The sequence below is a fragment of the Motacilla alba genome, chromosome 3 (assembly GCF_015832195.1).
Source record: "Motacilla alba alba isolate MOTALB_02 chromosome 3, Motacilla_alba_V1.0_pri, whole genome shotgun sequence".
Classification (NCBI taxonomy): domain Eukaryota; kingdom Metazoa; phylum Chordata; class Aves; order Passeriformes; family Motacillidae; genus Motacilla; species Motacilla alba.
The window spans coordinates 77,102,364-77,117,139 of NC_052018.1; the positions used below are offsets into that span (position 1 = coordinate 77,102,364).

Below are 14,776 nucleotides of genomic sequence, written 5' to 3' on the forward strand. Positions count from 1 at the left end.
TAGTCACAACTCTGCTAGTCCTTTCATGTTTGTTTTCATTTTTACCTCCCTATAGTCTCAATGCCTGAAGTAGAAGTTCTGCTTGAGAATCTTAATTTTCATTAAAAAGAGAGCAAGCTTCAAATTCTTCTTGCTTGTAAAAGCTTGGAAAACAGGGCCTGAAAATACATACAGAAATGTCCTAAGGAATCAGCCAAGCCTCTCTGAAGAGGAGAAGTGTACAGAACTCCAGTGTGTGGGAACAAAGAATATATTTTTGGATCCTGATTCTTTGTGGGCTTCCTCACCAAGAGGCAGCAGCATACCTCTGCTTTCAGGCCTCCTGATGGGAATGGGGAGGAGGAATCCAGTTAGCCTCTCACAAGGAGATGGATGGATGTTCCCTGATTTGCCCTCGCTGCATTACCCCTCCCCCTCACTGTCTGAAGTAACTTAAATCTGGTGGGGGCAATAGAGGGAGCACGTTTCCATATTGGAATGTGATACCTGCGTGGATGGAATTCATTACAAACTGAAAAGAAGCTCTGTAGGCAGAGGAATGAAAGGAACCTAATGTGAGTGAGGTGTTTTTGGGAAATGGTGAGGTCTGTTATCTGTTTAAAGTCTGTCTTGTTGCTGGGTATCATAGGCACCCTCACAAAAGCTTTCAAGACACATGAACCCGTAGATGCCTTTTGCAAGTGAATGAACATATTTAAGGGTAAGAAACTATGACTGAAGAGCTGCTCCCCACAAGAGTGAGGAACGTGGTGGAGCTGTTGGCCTTGACATTGTTTTGCCTTTTGTATTTTCCATCTGTCTCAAGCCTCTCAGTGAGGTGTGGTCAGTAGTTTTTTGCCCCTCATGCGTGCAGAGCCGACAAAGAAAACCCTGCTGTGCCGGTTTCAAGCGAGCCTGCCCTGCTCGCTGTAGTAGCAGGCCCTCTAATGGCAATGCCAGCAACAGTCGGGAATTCCTCACGTTGCTGGGTAATACCAGCATTTGGAAACCTAACTGTATGTAGTAAGTTCAGTTTTCTGATGATGAGTAGCTCTGTGTTCTAAAGCAGTCTTCACTGCACTGCAGGGAAAACTTTATATGCTGTCGACTCTGTTGAAGATGGCTCAGTAATTGTCCACAGTGATCCCACTACAATCCAGCTCACATGAGTAAAACATTTATAATTTTTGTAATCTCAGTAAAGAGAGTGCAATGCTTTAATTGCTGCATCATCCCTTAAAAGCTGAATGTTCATTTTGAAATAAAGTGGTAACAGCTTGTAATTTCTCAAGTTGCTATCAAGTAAGTAAAGAATTGTTTGTGTCAGTTGGAGTGTGAGTGTAAAATCATAGCATAGTAGAAAAAATAGTCTTTTGGTTGATTTCTCTTGGCTTTCCTAGAAGTTTTAGAAACCAAAAATCCTTTCTTTAAAGAAATATCATACTTCATTCTGATTAAATTAATTTTTTATGTCAATCTAATGCTGACTCTATTAATCAACCAGGTTTTTGTGATAACAGAGATTAATAGATAGCAGATTATTAATCTTTGCTTTTAACAAGGAGGGAGGGGATTTTTCCCCCGCCCACTTTTGATATCTTGGGCTTGGTGAGATCAGTAAAGGCGATGCTGTTCACCCATGTGGGCTATAGAGGAAGGTACTGAATTCAAAGTCTCCAGTTAAAAAAACAGCTGCTACAAAACAGCAAAAAACAACCCCACCCCATTATCCTCCTTGTATTATACTTAAAGGTCAAGTCATTTGCTCCAAGCCAGTGAGAGATTTTGTGCTGTTTACACACTAAACTGCCTCTAGGGAGGTTCAGCACCCAAACTGCCTACCACAAGCATCATGGAAACAAGGTGAAGAAGACTACATCTGTGGGGCAAAGGCAGGAAGGGGTGGTGTTCTTCGGAGTGTGGGACAAAATGACACCTGGTCACCTTTCCTGACAGGTTTGTTGGTGCTGTTTGAGAGCAGCAGTTGGAGAAAACAAGGGAACAGAGGATGCTGCTGGGTATGGAGCCCAGACACTTCCCTGGCTTACCTGCAGTGCTTGGGCAGTGGCTGTGGCTCCTGCAGGAGGTTCAGCAGTGATGTCTGCACTGCTGCAGGAGTGTATATCCCATCATCCCTCCCATTTTCCTAGGCTGCTATGCTCTCCACTTATGGCATTTTTCAGGCTGCTGTGTGTAAGAGAAAGAAAGTATTCACACATCAGTGTATGCTCCCCCTTTCTTTTCTTTTTTTTTTTTCTCTTTTTTTTTTTTTTTTTGACTCCGTGTTCATTGACTTCAAAGTACAAGCTTTCCAGCCATCAGCTGGTCTTTGATCTTCCCCTGTGGTTACAAGCCTGCAGAAGGAGGAACATCAAAGCCAGGAATGGCTAGTTTTGTTGGCAGATGGGGATTTAATTGTTGCCCTCCTTTGTCCTACTAGGATGCGTTCCAGGAGGAATATTACCGCACAGGAACCTACCCAGCAGTCCCGACAGTACCACCCCGTCGACCATGGACACTTTTGAACTGGCTTTTCTGGGCCTTATTGCTGCTATATCCTTTGTTCCAGCTGCTCATCAACATGATCAACAGTGGATCATCACTGACACTGGCTAGTTTTGCATTTGTCATTATAATAGGTAAGTTTTCTGATACAAAAAGATCACTTACAGTGTAACTGTCCAATAGGATTTACTGAGATTTGCTAAATATAAAGATGACTTGTGAATTCAACAACCCATCTAATATGTCCATTCTCCCTGGACTAGGTTAAAAAGATTATTTTTTGTTAACTTTTTATAGCTGTACTATTTTTTGTAAGAGCTGCATACAAATTTTTCTGTTTCTGTAGAATTCAAACAGTGACTTCTCAGTGGGTTGCCTACAAAAGGCTTTCTTTTCTTGTGTTGTGTGTTGCTGTGTTCTACTTAAAATGCTTAGAAAAAAGGCACAAGGATAATTTATTCCTTTGAGAATGCTTTTGTCTAATCATAGTGTGATGTGTCATGCACTGGTAATCCAGCAATTCTTGATTTAAGCACAGCCTGTTGTGGCCATCTACTCTGATTTATGTAGCACAGGGCATGGACTGTCACACGTGATTCCTGCAGGTCCTGTGGAAGTTCTGAACTGCCTTGGTTCATATTCCAAGTAGTATGATATTTAAGACAAAAAAGGAAAACAAAACAAGGAGCTGGCCTAGAGGAAGGGAGGGAGATCTCATTTGGTGTTCTTCATGGAAGCAGAAACCAGGTCAGTTGAGCAAATTGCATCATATCTGGGTGTCTGGGATTGAGTGCTGGTTTGAATAATAAGTTCCCTTCCAAAATAAGCCATACATTTCTAAAGCAAATACTGTCTGTTATTGTTCTTACCATCACAGGTATTTATGACTTCAATGCCTTCACATCTGTGTATATTACAAACAACCTTGGGGAAAAAAAAAACAGAACTTCACAGTCTTCCTGGCTCTGAGAGAACTTGGATACAGAGCTGACTTAAAAAGCCATGTCCAGAATAGCAATACAGAGGAGACAGGAAAATATGGAGCATTTTCTTGATTTAGAAGTGAATCTTTGCTCTCTACCCAGGAAATTGTTCCTAGCACATAATAATTCTTTGCATTCTCAGAAGTCTGACTCTTGAGCTAGATTGATCAAGATTAACTAACATCCTTTTAGCCATCTGGGAATAGTTTGATGTGCTAGGCATACAATATTCTTTTTCAGAAACTGCCCACCAAAACCAATGCTGCATTAAGCTCCTGTTGATGCTTCTTATAGGTGTAATTTCAGAAGGAACAGTTTGCGTGTGTCCATGCAGGCAGGAAATTTCCTTCATGATGCTTTGAGCCAGAGGAAGGAAAACAAGCAAGGATAAGATCCAGCATAATAGTTGGTACATTAAGTGAGCAGGGTAGAGGAATAAAGAAGGGAATCCTGAGCTCTTGTCTTCATCTGGAGAAATTGTTAGTGCTTGTTACCCTGGAAATGCTTTGTGTAAAACATGTAAGGATTCCTCAGGCCAGTAACTACAACTTAAAAGCCTCTTTTTCCACCTACCTTGCTTGTTGGAAGTCACAAGCAGTGCCCCCTTCTGTGACTGGTGAAGAGGATGGGAGTGTAGAGGGAGCACTGTGGTTGGGGTGTGCTAGGAATGGGAGGCAATGGAGGTTTTCAAATCCCTGTCGCTTGCATGGAAAGGTGAATCAGCCTCCCCTGTGCTCCTTTGCAAAGTGGGCAAATCTGGGAGTCACCTCTTCTGGGGTGACCCCAAGATTGTGTTGAAAGTCTTTTTCCCAACCCAGCTGTCGAAGGAGTCAGAAGTCTTCGGCTGTCGTTCTCAAGGTTGTTTATTAATTATTATCTAAACCATTTTCTGTCTGGCCTGCCTCAGCAGGTCAGCCACAGGCACACTGCCCTCCCACGGGGCTGGTGTTGTCTTTTATACTATGAGCTACGGACTTGATATTTACAATTATGTTCCAATACCTATCACCTATGTTAGACAGTGACTTTCTACTCTAAACCAATCTGAAAGTGCCAACATCACCCAAATCATGGAGGCTAGGAAGAAGAAAGAAGAAGAACAGGGCACACCCTGATTCCTCCATCTTGGAGCCTCAGACCCCCATGTACAAAGTCCCAAAATTTCTCTTTTCACCCTGTGACAACTACTGTTATGCTACTTAAACTTTTCTGACTTGTAGTTCTTCATACAAAGTTGGTAATTTTTCCCATGGGCTAAGATCAAAACCCCACGTGTCTTTGGCTGCATGCCAGGGTCTCAGAGCCCCCTGCCAGGGGCTTGGGCCATCCAGGGCACCCAGAGGGGTGTCTTGGGTTCCGACATGCAAACAGCAGGGTGGGAAGAGGTGTTACACCATTAATGTAAATGCTACGGCCTGACAATTTGCTCAAGAGGACATTTGTTCTGCCTTTGGAAGAAATGCTGGCATAGTCCGTTTGGTGCTGGGTTGTGTAACGATGGCCTGGTGGTGCACTGAAGTGTAGCTACTGCAGAATGGTTTGAATTTGTCATCTTTCCTTCAGCATTTTCCTCTTAATTCAGTTTCTCCACTCAGCAGACTGGTTGGTTGAGTGCCATTTCAAAGTGCTTCATGCCTTGTGTACCCTCCACAGGGAGCCTCACACCATTATTCAGGGTTTCTGGAGTTTAACCTCAGGGCCGACTGCTTTACTGCTTGACATTGTAGCATTTGTGATGGTTTTGGATTTAGCTGTGTGACACCACACTCCTCACCCTGCACCCTAAGCCAATACAATCTTGCCATTAGTGACCTAGGTCACATATTTTCTTTATAAAGAAGTGAAAGAAGAACCTGTTAAGGAAAAAAGCTATGATGCTACCAAGAATAGACAGCAAGAACGACCTTCTTTTCATTTCTTTCCCCTTTTCTTGTTCCCCACTTCTCTTACTTCTGCTTCTAGCCACAAGGAAAGGTTAATAAGCAGGCTGTTCTGAGTCATCTCTTGACTGCAGTGATAATCCAAAGGATTTATTCTCAGGTTATCTGGATAACCTGAGAATAGATCCAGGTAATACTGGATCTGCCAGAAGCCTACAGCAGCCTGCAAGCACAGCCAGTGTGTAGCAAAGCAGGGAGGATGTGTTTGCTGTCTTTACAGTGGGAGCGGTAATTGGTACCTGGTGGCTTAACAATGTAAAAGGAAGGTTTTTCTGCAGACTGGAGGGATTTATCAGATGACGGAATCAGCTCTTCCCATTGCTCCTAGCAGACCTTTTTCACTGTTTATAACTGAAGCGCACAGGTAGTGGTTTGGTTTTTTCCTCTGGCTCTTTGACAGCTCACCTGATACTCCAGAATCAGGAACTTTACTGCAGTCCCTAATAGCCCATTGTAATAGATTTTTGGTTTTAAGGGTGGGTTTCAGTACCTGATACAGGTGCAGATAAGCACAAAATAAACCTTTTGTGATAGAGCAGAGTAACTAGGAGTTCCATTCACCTGGTACCCTCTGCATTGTTCCTAGATTGTCATTTGTCCTTTGGATAGTTTCTGCTTATTGTGCTCTCCAGTAAAACACTGACTGGCTTGTAAGTAACTGGCTGTTCAGGTGGAAAGAGCTCTAAGAAAAATGCTCCACTTGAGCTGGAGTGGAAGAACGGTAATCACTCAGACCCTAACTCTGAGATCTAAGAATGAATAACCCATGTATGCACAGCTCTTCTTGGTTCAGCTCAAACTCTTTCAGCCCTAAATAAATGACATTTCTTTATACTGTGAATGCTGTCCCCTCGTGCTTTGCTGTGCAGCAGTTTGGCTGTTTAGACTCCCAAAAGTCATCACACTGTGCTCGTACCTTACTGCTGCTCTGGGCCTGGGAGCCCATTGTGAAACTACTTGAAGCAATACAAGGCAGTTGCTGCTCCAGATAAATGCTTGAGTAGTCTGAGGGACAGAAGTGTTCTGAAAACCAGCTTTAGTTTCACAGGACACATGGCTAGAGATTTAGGTACTTAGCTCACAACTATTTAAAAATTGGTGCTGATATTTTGGTGCTGAAGCAGTAGGCGCGTCTGTCAAACGTCAGTATCTGTATTTGACAGCAGCTTCTTTTTCTTCTCCTCCTGCTTCCCCAGTCTCATTTGGCTTCAAAGAACCAAATGCTGGGTTGCCTTTCATGTTTTGATAACTTGTGTTGAGAAGGACACCCACCCTTCATGCTCTAGAAGTGAAGTAATTTATTGTAAAGCTGTCAACAGCAGTTAAAAAGAGAATGTATGCAAAAGATGAGAGTGTTTATAAGGGAGCAGCAGCTATTCCATGTTTAATGCTAAAAGCACAGTGGCATCTGGGCTGATGGCACAGGGCCAGCAGCTCCATATCAGTTGTAGGCGAGAGAAGTGTTCCCTCTGCACCGAGTGCAAGCAGTGATGAGCCAGCTGGGATTCTGTGGGAGCTGCTCTGTGTGTGCTGTGCACGGTGGGTGGGATCACACTGCAACCCTGGGGACGTCGCAGTGTCCAGGAGCAGAGTGTGGACCACAGGGCTGGAGCACGGTGTGACCTGGGCAGTGAGGCTGGCACTGCCTGCAGGCTGAGATGAATGCAAGGTTAGGAGAGGACAAGCCAGCAGGGTTGTAGTAAGTTTTACAACAGGGTACAAAGCATGAGCAGGATCATGCCTGTGTCAGTTCTGCCTTTTGGTGGAGCTGCCAGATAGTCTGGCCTTTCAGCCTGTTGCCTAGAAATTGGAGGATTTGAGGTGGGTTGTTTTTTATGTGAGTGTGTTGCTTGTTTCTTCTCCTTCATAGTACATAGGATAAGCCCTCAATGGAAATGTCTACAATTCGTACAGTCTTTAGTTGTACAAATCTCCATTTCAATGCATAACCTATATAACTCAAGTGCAAACTCGATGTGGGAAATATTTATGCCCCGCCTGCTGTGCTGCTTATAGCGCTTGCTGTGTAGTATGAAGGCAGGGCAACAGATGAGAAAAAAAATCCTGAGTTGTAAGAGAAAAGGTGGAAATCCTTTGAGCTAAGGTTTTGCTGAGGGATGAGATACTACATGTGGAGGTGGTGATTTTCTTGGAGCTAAAACATGTTCCAAGAAAGATTACACTCCTGTCTCTCTTGACTGTGTCAGCTCAGCCCTCCTTGAGCCCCCAGCACTCCAGCAGGCAGAGCAGGTCCTCAGCAACCTCCTGCATCTTTTGGATGCTGAGTAATGGATGAGCACAAAGATGCAGGAGCTCAGTTACCTCAGTTTGCTGTGGAGTAGTACAAGGATGCTTCAGCCAATAGCTTCTCTTGTGCACTTCTCTGTGTGGTCTTAAACCCTCACAGCTATGAAGTTAGGCACTTGTTTAGTTACTGCTTGATCTCCCCTTCTCCCCTTTCTTGAAGTAAAAAGCCTGACGTTCCCCTTACTACAGTTGTATGTAAAACAAGAAGTGAATAAATCCTTAAATGTGAAGGTATCTCTCAGGTGTGCCCTGAGGCTCCAGGAGAGCTGTGGCGAGGAGGCAATGCAAGGACAGACCAGTGAGGCAGCCCAGCCTTACCCCACTTTGCTTCCACACACTTGGCAAACGTGAGCAGTCCTCTTCTCCTTGCACCCCACCTTCCCCAGGGTGCTGAGGGCTACAGGGTGAAACGGGGATAGAAGGCAGTGACAGCTTCTGCCAAGGGAGCAAAGGGCAAAAAAGGACATCTGAACTGCTGAACTAGTTGTTTTTCGTGTCCAGGCATTCTTGGAACTGGATGAAATCCCCAGTATAGTGTGTGGCTGCTGTAACAGCTGCTCTTATTTATGCTCTGTGTCCATCTCCAGATGCTGTTTCTATCCCTTGTGGTTAAAAATCTTAATGATTTCATGCTTACTATTATGTTATGATCCCAGACTGCAGGCTACACTTTGGATCTTTCTCGTGTTCCCCAGCTCATGGCCAGTTAAATGTCAGAGATGGTTTTCTTTCTTCTTTCTTGTCTGTCTATGAGAGTGAAGCCCTTTGCTTGTCTCAGTGGTGTGTGTTTCTATTCACAGACTGACGGTGGAGTGTAAGTGACAGTGAGTGCCCTCAGAGCCAGCTCCCTTTCTGGACTGTTCACTGCACAGCTCTGCCTGTGAGAGGGCCCTGCTTTCCTGGCACCCACAAGACCCGAGGGCAGCCCCATGGGCAGACCAGCTTCCCAGTGTCCAGCCATGCTGTCACATCACATGTGACTCATCCCTGGTATCCAGTTACCACTTGCACTCTAAAAACTGCCAATTTACTGTCAGACTACACAGCATGAGTCTGTAGTGATGGCTCTTTGTTGCCCGTGTTGTTGTGCCAAGTAGCAGCTGGTGAAGCACAGGGCAGCACTGTTTGCCAGCTGCCAGCCCCCTCCCCTTCCAGGGCTGAAGAGCAGCAAATGCCAGGACACGGCCTTGTATCAGCCCTGCGGTTCACAAGGGATGCCTGGTAGTGGGATGAAACCTCTGGATTCTGGTGCTGATATCAGGCACTGACTTAACCATAAAGAGTCCTTTGGCTGGTGAGAAATTGTCCAGAGTCATCTTAGAGAAGTCAAGACTGATGGGAATGAGACATCTAGAGCACCTCACCTAACTGTCAGCATCAGTCAGAAAGACAGTGGGATTTGGAGGCTTGGGGGAGGTTTGTGGCTTTCTTAGGTTTGTTTGGTTTGGGTTCCTTTTTTTTGGAAAGCATTCTGAGCAGAGGGAAGATGTTTGTGACTTCCTAATAGGTTTAGGCCTGAAAGAAGCATGGCAGTTCTGAATGTGTACAGTAGCTGAAGCAGATGCTTGCAGAATAATAGATTTTGGGCAGCTGAGCTCCTTTACAAAGAAATCAGAAGTGTGAGGGAAGGAGTTTAGGTTAAGCTGCATTCAATTTAGTCACATTAAGTGCTACAGATAAATAAATAAAATAATCCTTGCACATGGTGAATTATTACTGAATTATCTATAAAAGTCTTTTAAATTAACCTGTTTTCTTGTAATGGACTTCTTCATGAGCTACCATTAACAAACACCACAACTTACTTTTTTTTTGTTTATCAAGATCTGAAGTTCCCTTGCACTTTTTTGTCCTCTTTTGGATGTGGGGCTGTGCCTCTCACATCCATCCTGGTTCCTTGTAGCCTTTTCCCTGCTGATGGGAGGGGATGTGTCCAGCCTGAGGCTCTTCCTTCATGACATGCCATAGGCAAATAAGTTGATGTGGAGGTGTGGGAGCATCAAATGCACCTTTCATCCAAGGTCTCTTTCATGGTGCTACGCCAGTACAGATCTTCAGGCCATGCCTCAAAACAGCTTTAACTGTGTTTGTTTTGCAGCTTCTGTTGGTGTCAGATGGATGATCGGGGTCACAGAAATTAACAAGGGCTCCACCTATGGCAACAATGACAACAAGCAGAAACAAAAGTAGCACCTTCAGAGACTGCTTCAATCCAAAGGGAACAAATGCAACTGCTGAAAACTCTTTTAAGTGCATATCACGGTCCTTCAAGCAAGATCCGAGGATGAGTAATTGCCGTGAATATCTGAATTTGTGCTCCTGTTGTTTTTCTCTGGGGTTTGGGATGGATGACATGCTGGAAAGATGCACTCCTTCGTATACTCTCAACAACAGGTTTGCACATGTGTGGTTGGTTTGTTTTCCTATGAAGTGTCTTAAGTTTTGAAGAAAAAAAAAACTAAATTCCAGCGTGCTTGTATGAAGAGACTCTACCTGGAAACTAACCAGAGGTGCAAGCTTTAATGTCAGAAGATTGTTACAAGATGATTAAACTTGATAGTTGTGTAGCTCACACAGTTTAACAACCATAATCTGTCAGTGTTTAAATACAGTACAGCGGGATGCTGTGCTTGGTTATAGAGTATTGGACTGAAGCAGCTCTGCTGAACTGGCAGAACTACAGCAGAGTTTTTGTACATCCAGAACTTATTCCCACAGTGTGCACTACATGGGCCCTTGAAAACTTCAGCCAGACCCTGCTTGGACATCCAGACATCAGAGCCTGGCAGTAGCAGAACCTGGATCAGAATTTGGCTTTGGGGCCTGAGCAGAGCTAAGTTACCCACTGCCCTTCTTTCCCCAGGCATACAGCCGAGGGATAGCCGAAACCTGTAATTCTTCAGAGTAAATGTCATTTTTAGTTTGGAAAAATTGAAGTATTAAAATTCCTTTCAGCTCTAAATGCTACTTAAATTCCAGGCCATCCTAACAATTTTGGAAACAAAACAACTGGGTATGGTATAGTGAAATAATGCAAAGTGTGCATTACAATGCCCCATACCCATACTGTTGTGATCCTAATTAACCTGCTTGTCTGTCTTTTCTGATAAATTAGTTTACTTGGTGCCTCATAACAGTCAGCCTGAAGTAATAGTAAATTATTTCCTTCTGGTGAGGAGGGGTAACTAGGAGAGAGACCTAGGACAGTAGGTATGGCTGATGTTTTTTATGTCTGTCTTGATTTGACACCCTTCTGAATTAAATAAAACTAGAACCAAGCTCTGGGGTTGCTCTGACATTCCTGGTACTGATCTCAGGGCAGCTGCCTCCTGTTTTTAAACTTCCAGAGTTAAGGATCTGCAGGTTAGTAGAAATAACTTGTTTAAAGCAGGGAAAAAAAGGAAAGGAGGGGACATGAACCAACAGCAAATATGATTGGGAAAAAAAAAATCCCAATTTTTCAAAGTCTACAGATCCTAACACTGAGCAGTGGAGGTTGTGATTGACTTTTAAAGACAGTCCATATTCACTCGGCATAGAGCTAAACCAGATAGTCTTTAGCGAAGAAAGTGAGTAGTCTTACTCCAGCAACTGGTATAAAAACATTGCTCTTTCCATGTAATATAACTGAGGCCAAAAAAAACAGGCTAATACAACAATATGAATCATTCCATGAAATATGTATTTGCTATTCAGTACATCAGATAATGTAGAAACTCACCTTGTTAATATGCAGAACCTAAAAAGCAGGTGAAGTAGTGCTTTTAGCATGGAGAAATAAGTGAAGTGCAGGGATAGTGGAGGCAGTCACATTTACAACATGAAGGAAGGCACAGGCACTGTGAGAGACTGCTTTGGGAGGCTTTTTGCCACACATCTTGTGTACACATGCTTTCCCTATGTTCTGAAGGTTTCAGGAACAGGTTGTTCAATGTCATGAACAGAAATAGGGGCTCAGATGTTTTTAGAGCTCAAGAGTAGAAAATACTATAATGTTTACAGTGCTGTTTAATAAAGCACATGCCCTGCACTCTATTTGCTGTAACACTCTTAACAGTGAAAAACTGAGTATTGCATCCTGTAGTAATGATCAGGCACAGTAACAAGCCAGACCTGAAGCCCCTGTACACAAGAGCTGGAAAATGGGTGGGAGGGGAGAAAGGGAAGGCCTCTCCAGGGTAGCGTTTTGCTGTGAACACTACCTGGCAGGCCCAGTGGCCTTTTCTCTGGGTGGCAGGTGAGCAGTTCTGAGCAGCAAATACATATTCCTGGAGCAACAGAAGCTGTTCTGCCTTCTGAGAGCCCTGGATTTAACATGCAGTAAGGAAGACATCTGGCATTCCTTATGAATCTTAGTCCTTTCCCCTCCAACTGTGGGCAGTGCCCTTCTCCCAGAGGAAAGCACTAAACAAGTAAATACTTCAGAAAGTGCCGAGATGATTTCATACCCCTCTCCCTGGGACCAACCCAGAACAGGCTGAGGACCAAACATGCCACTCCTGGATCCATCCTCCTGAGCACTTGTGCAAGTCCTGGCACACCACTGAGGCCCTTCCAGCACTCACTGACAGACAGAGAAAGCTTAATAGTCCTTGCCAAAGTTAAACTTCTCCAGTTCACTGTATTAAAAGAATGACATAGGTTATTAGGAAGCAGTGTTTTGCCCCTCATCCCCACAAGCAACTGTATGTTCTACAACTGCCTTAACAAAATTAGTCTTAATGTTTGTTTATACAAAAATAAAAGTATAAAAAGCTAGTATGCAGTGAATGAGTTTTCTTTTGGTTGGCAAGAACAAACTGGTAAGAGTTTGTCACCTTTATCCTGACTCGTAAAAGCTGTCCACTGTTCCTGTCTTTGTTCAAGAGCACCTGAAACGAGGCAAGTGAGGACACAACTCACTCAGATACTTGTGTTACACTGCAAAGTGAAGCACGCAGCAAGCTGGGGGGACACTGTGACCTCAGGCACTCTCATAGTCCTTTACTGAGGATGACAACATACCTCCTATCACACAGCTGAAAATAGAGTACTGAAAAGAAGGGGAAGTCTTTGTTTAAATTTAGCATTATATTTTTTGAGAGCATAAATACCTGCACAGGTGACATACACAGCAAGGTTCATACTTTTCTAGGTAGAAATGTCAGATTTTGTGGTAGCTCCTGAAAAACTCACCCCACACCTCTGACTAATCAAGAATTTGTGGCTGAAGATGAGAGACAAGACACTAGAATATAAAACTAAGTATTAAAAGTAAGTTTTAAATTACCTGTTTTAAGTCTAAAGCTTAACAGAAATATGTAAGCTTGCACTAATGTTGACAAGTAACAGCTTTAAGTCACCTGTCTGTAATAGCAAGTAAAAAAACAAAAACAAAAAACAAACAAGCAAACAAAAAAACCCAAAAAAATAGATCATGCATTGCAGGCTATTTCTTCCAATTGCTAGCCATTTCTCTCTTCCTTTTCAGAGGCTGATGACAGCTGAGGTGTGGTGGGGAAATAAAAGCCCAGGATCAGAAGTCAGTTTTCAAAATATAACAGTAGATTCTTGGTTTTGCCAAACAGAACACAAGAATCAGCTTGTACAGTTCTCTTCTAGAAGACAAAAATGTCATGCAGGCACTCCCTGTTCACAGTGCATCCATCCAAGAAGGATGGTATCCCTTACATAAAAGGCAGTGTCAGGAACTGCCCATCACCCTCTTTTCTCAGAAGGTGATGAAAGGGGGAAACCTTACTTCTCTTACCTCTTGTGTAAGAAACATCTCTCACAGTACTCATCTTGAAACTTGACAAAACACTGACTACTGCAATACAAGAGCAGCTTATTCCAGTTAGGTCAGATTAGCAGTCTTATCCCAATGTTGCAAACAAGTTTAAAATGTGGCACAGTCCCCCATTTACTTTTGGAAGAAAAACCCTGCACCAACATCTCCTAAAATAAACCATTTATTGAGAAAAACCTTTTTTTTTTTTTTAAAGTTCATTAATCAGCCTTGTGCATAACAAATCCGAAGCTTGCCAAAAACAAATAAACAAAAACCCCAGTAAAAGTTCACAGTCAGTGCACTCAAACAGATTAAAAAACAAGGTCCATAACGCCTGGTAACACTACAGCATTTTTCTGAACCTAGAGAGTTCAAAAATACTACATATTAACAATACAAGTTCTCAGTCAAATGAGAAACAGGAGAAGGAACAAAAAGGGTATGGTCCATATACAGTAGTAATGGCACTTTCACTGAAACATGCAGCTTCTTCCAACTTGTGGACACATCACGTGAGCAACATGTGCCAAGTAAAATGTACAGGAGCAGCAGAGGAAGTGACACTGTCACTTGTGCAGTCTTCGTTAAGGTCAACTTTTATACTGTTTCTCAGCACAGTCTTTATGTAAATATTACATACAGTAGTGATTCAAATCTTGTCAGAATAGAGAAGGCCAGAGATTAAGTAACTTCATTCTTCGTCGGTGCAAACCTGGGAAGGAAGTAAAAGGCAATTACTTCAGCCATCTCCCTCCTGCAGCAAGATGATAATGGAGCCATTTCTTTAGCACCTTCACCTTCAAATTTTTTTCTCTCCCTTGTTCCACAGTAATGCATTACAAGTGTTTGTATGGGAGTACTGACATTCCCACTGTTACCATGCATCCTTTAGGTGCCTAAAGCAGTGTCCACCTCTGATGGATGGGATCTGCTACAGCAGCACTGATGAGGAATGGGTGATGATGCCAAACACACTGCTACTGAATCAGAACCCCAAAGTGATCACTTTATGCTGGAAAATGAGACAGAATTCAATAAACTACTGTGCTCCTACTCCTTCAAAAAAGAAGTTACTAAGAGAGCTCAATTTGTGGCTGTGAATATTTGCCTGTTCTTAAGGAAAGCATCACACCGTAGTTCATGCAAGAACTGCAGACTGTTACAGCAGCTGCCAGATAAAACATTCAGTATGACCTTAACTTTAAGTATGAACTTAAAAGCAGCTCTTTGCACAGAAGAATGGGAGACTTCTTGTGTGTGGTTTCACTTTTTATGGAGGGGCTCTTATCTCT

At 43.2% G+C, this 14,776-nt stretch overlaps 2 protein-coding genes across 10 annotated transcripts in view; one reads left to right on the plus strand and one right to left on the minus strand.

Moving 5' to 3' along the window:
* AGPAT4 (1-acylglycerol-3-phosphate O-acyltransferase 4) overlaps positions 1–11,105 on the plus strand; it is a 72,527-nt gene extending 61,422 nt beyond the window's left edge. For both annotated transcript variants that reach the window (XM_038130369.1, XM_038130368.1), the window contains 2 exons: positions 2,420–2,618; positions 9,813–11,105. In XM_038130369.1, coding sequence (XP_037986297.1) covers positions 2,420–2,618; positions 9,813–9,904 — 291 coding nt within the window. In that variant the 3' untranslated portion in view covers positions 9,905–11,105. The remainder of the gene's footprint in view (positions 1–2,419; positions 2,619–9,812) is intronic.
* A 2,544-nt stretch (positions 11,106–13,649) lies between these two features.
* MAP3K4 (mitogen-activated protein kinase kinase kinase 4) overlaps positions 13,650–14,776 on the minus strand; it is an 83,329-nt gene continuing 82,202 nt past the window's right edge. For all 8 annotated transcript variants that reach the window (XM_038130366.1, XM_038130361.1, XM_038130362.1 and 5 more), the window contains one exon: positions 13,650–14,196. In XM_038130366.1, the coding sequence (XP_037986294.1) occupies positions 14,176–14,196 (21 nt within the window). In that variant the 3' untranslated portion in view covers positions 13,650–14,175. The remainder of the gene's footprint in view (positions 14,197–14,776) is intronic.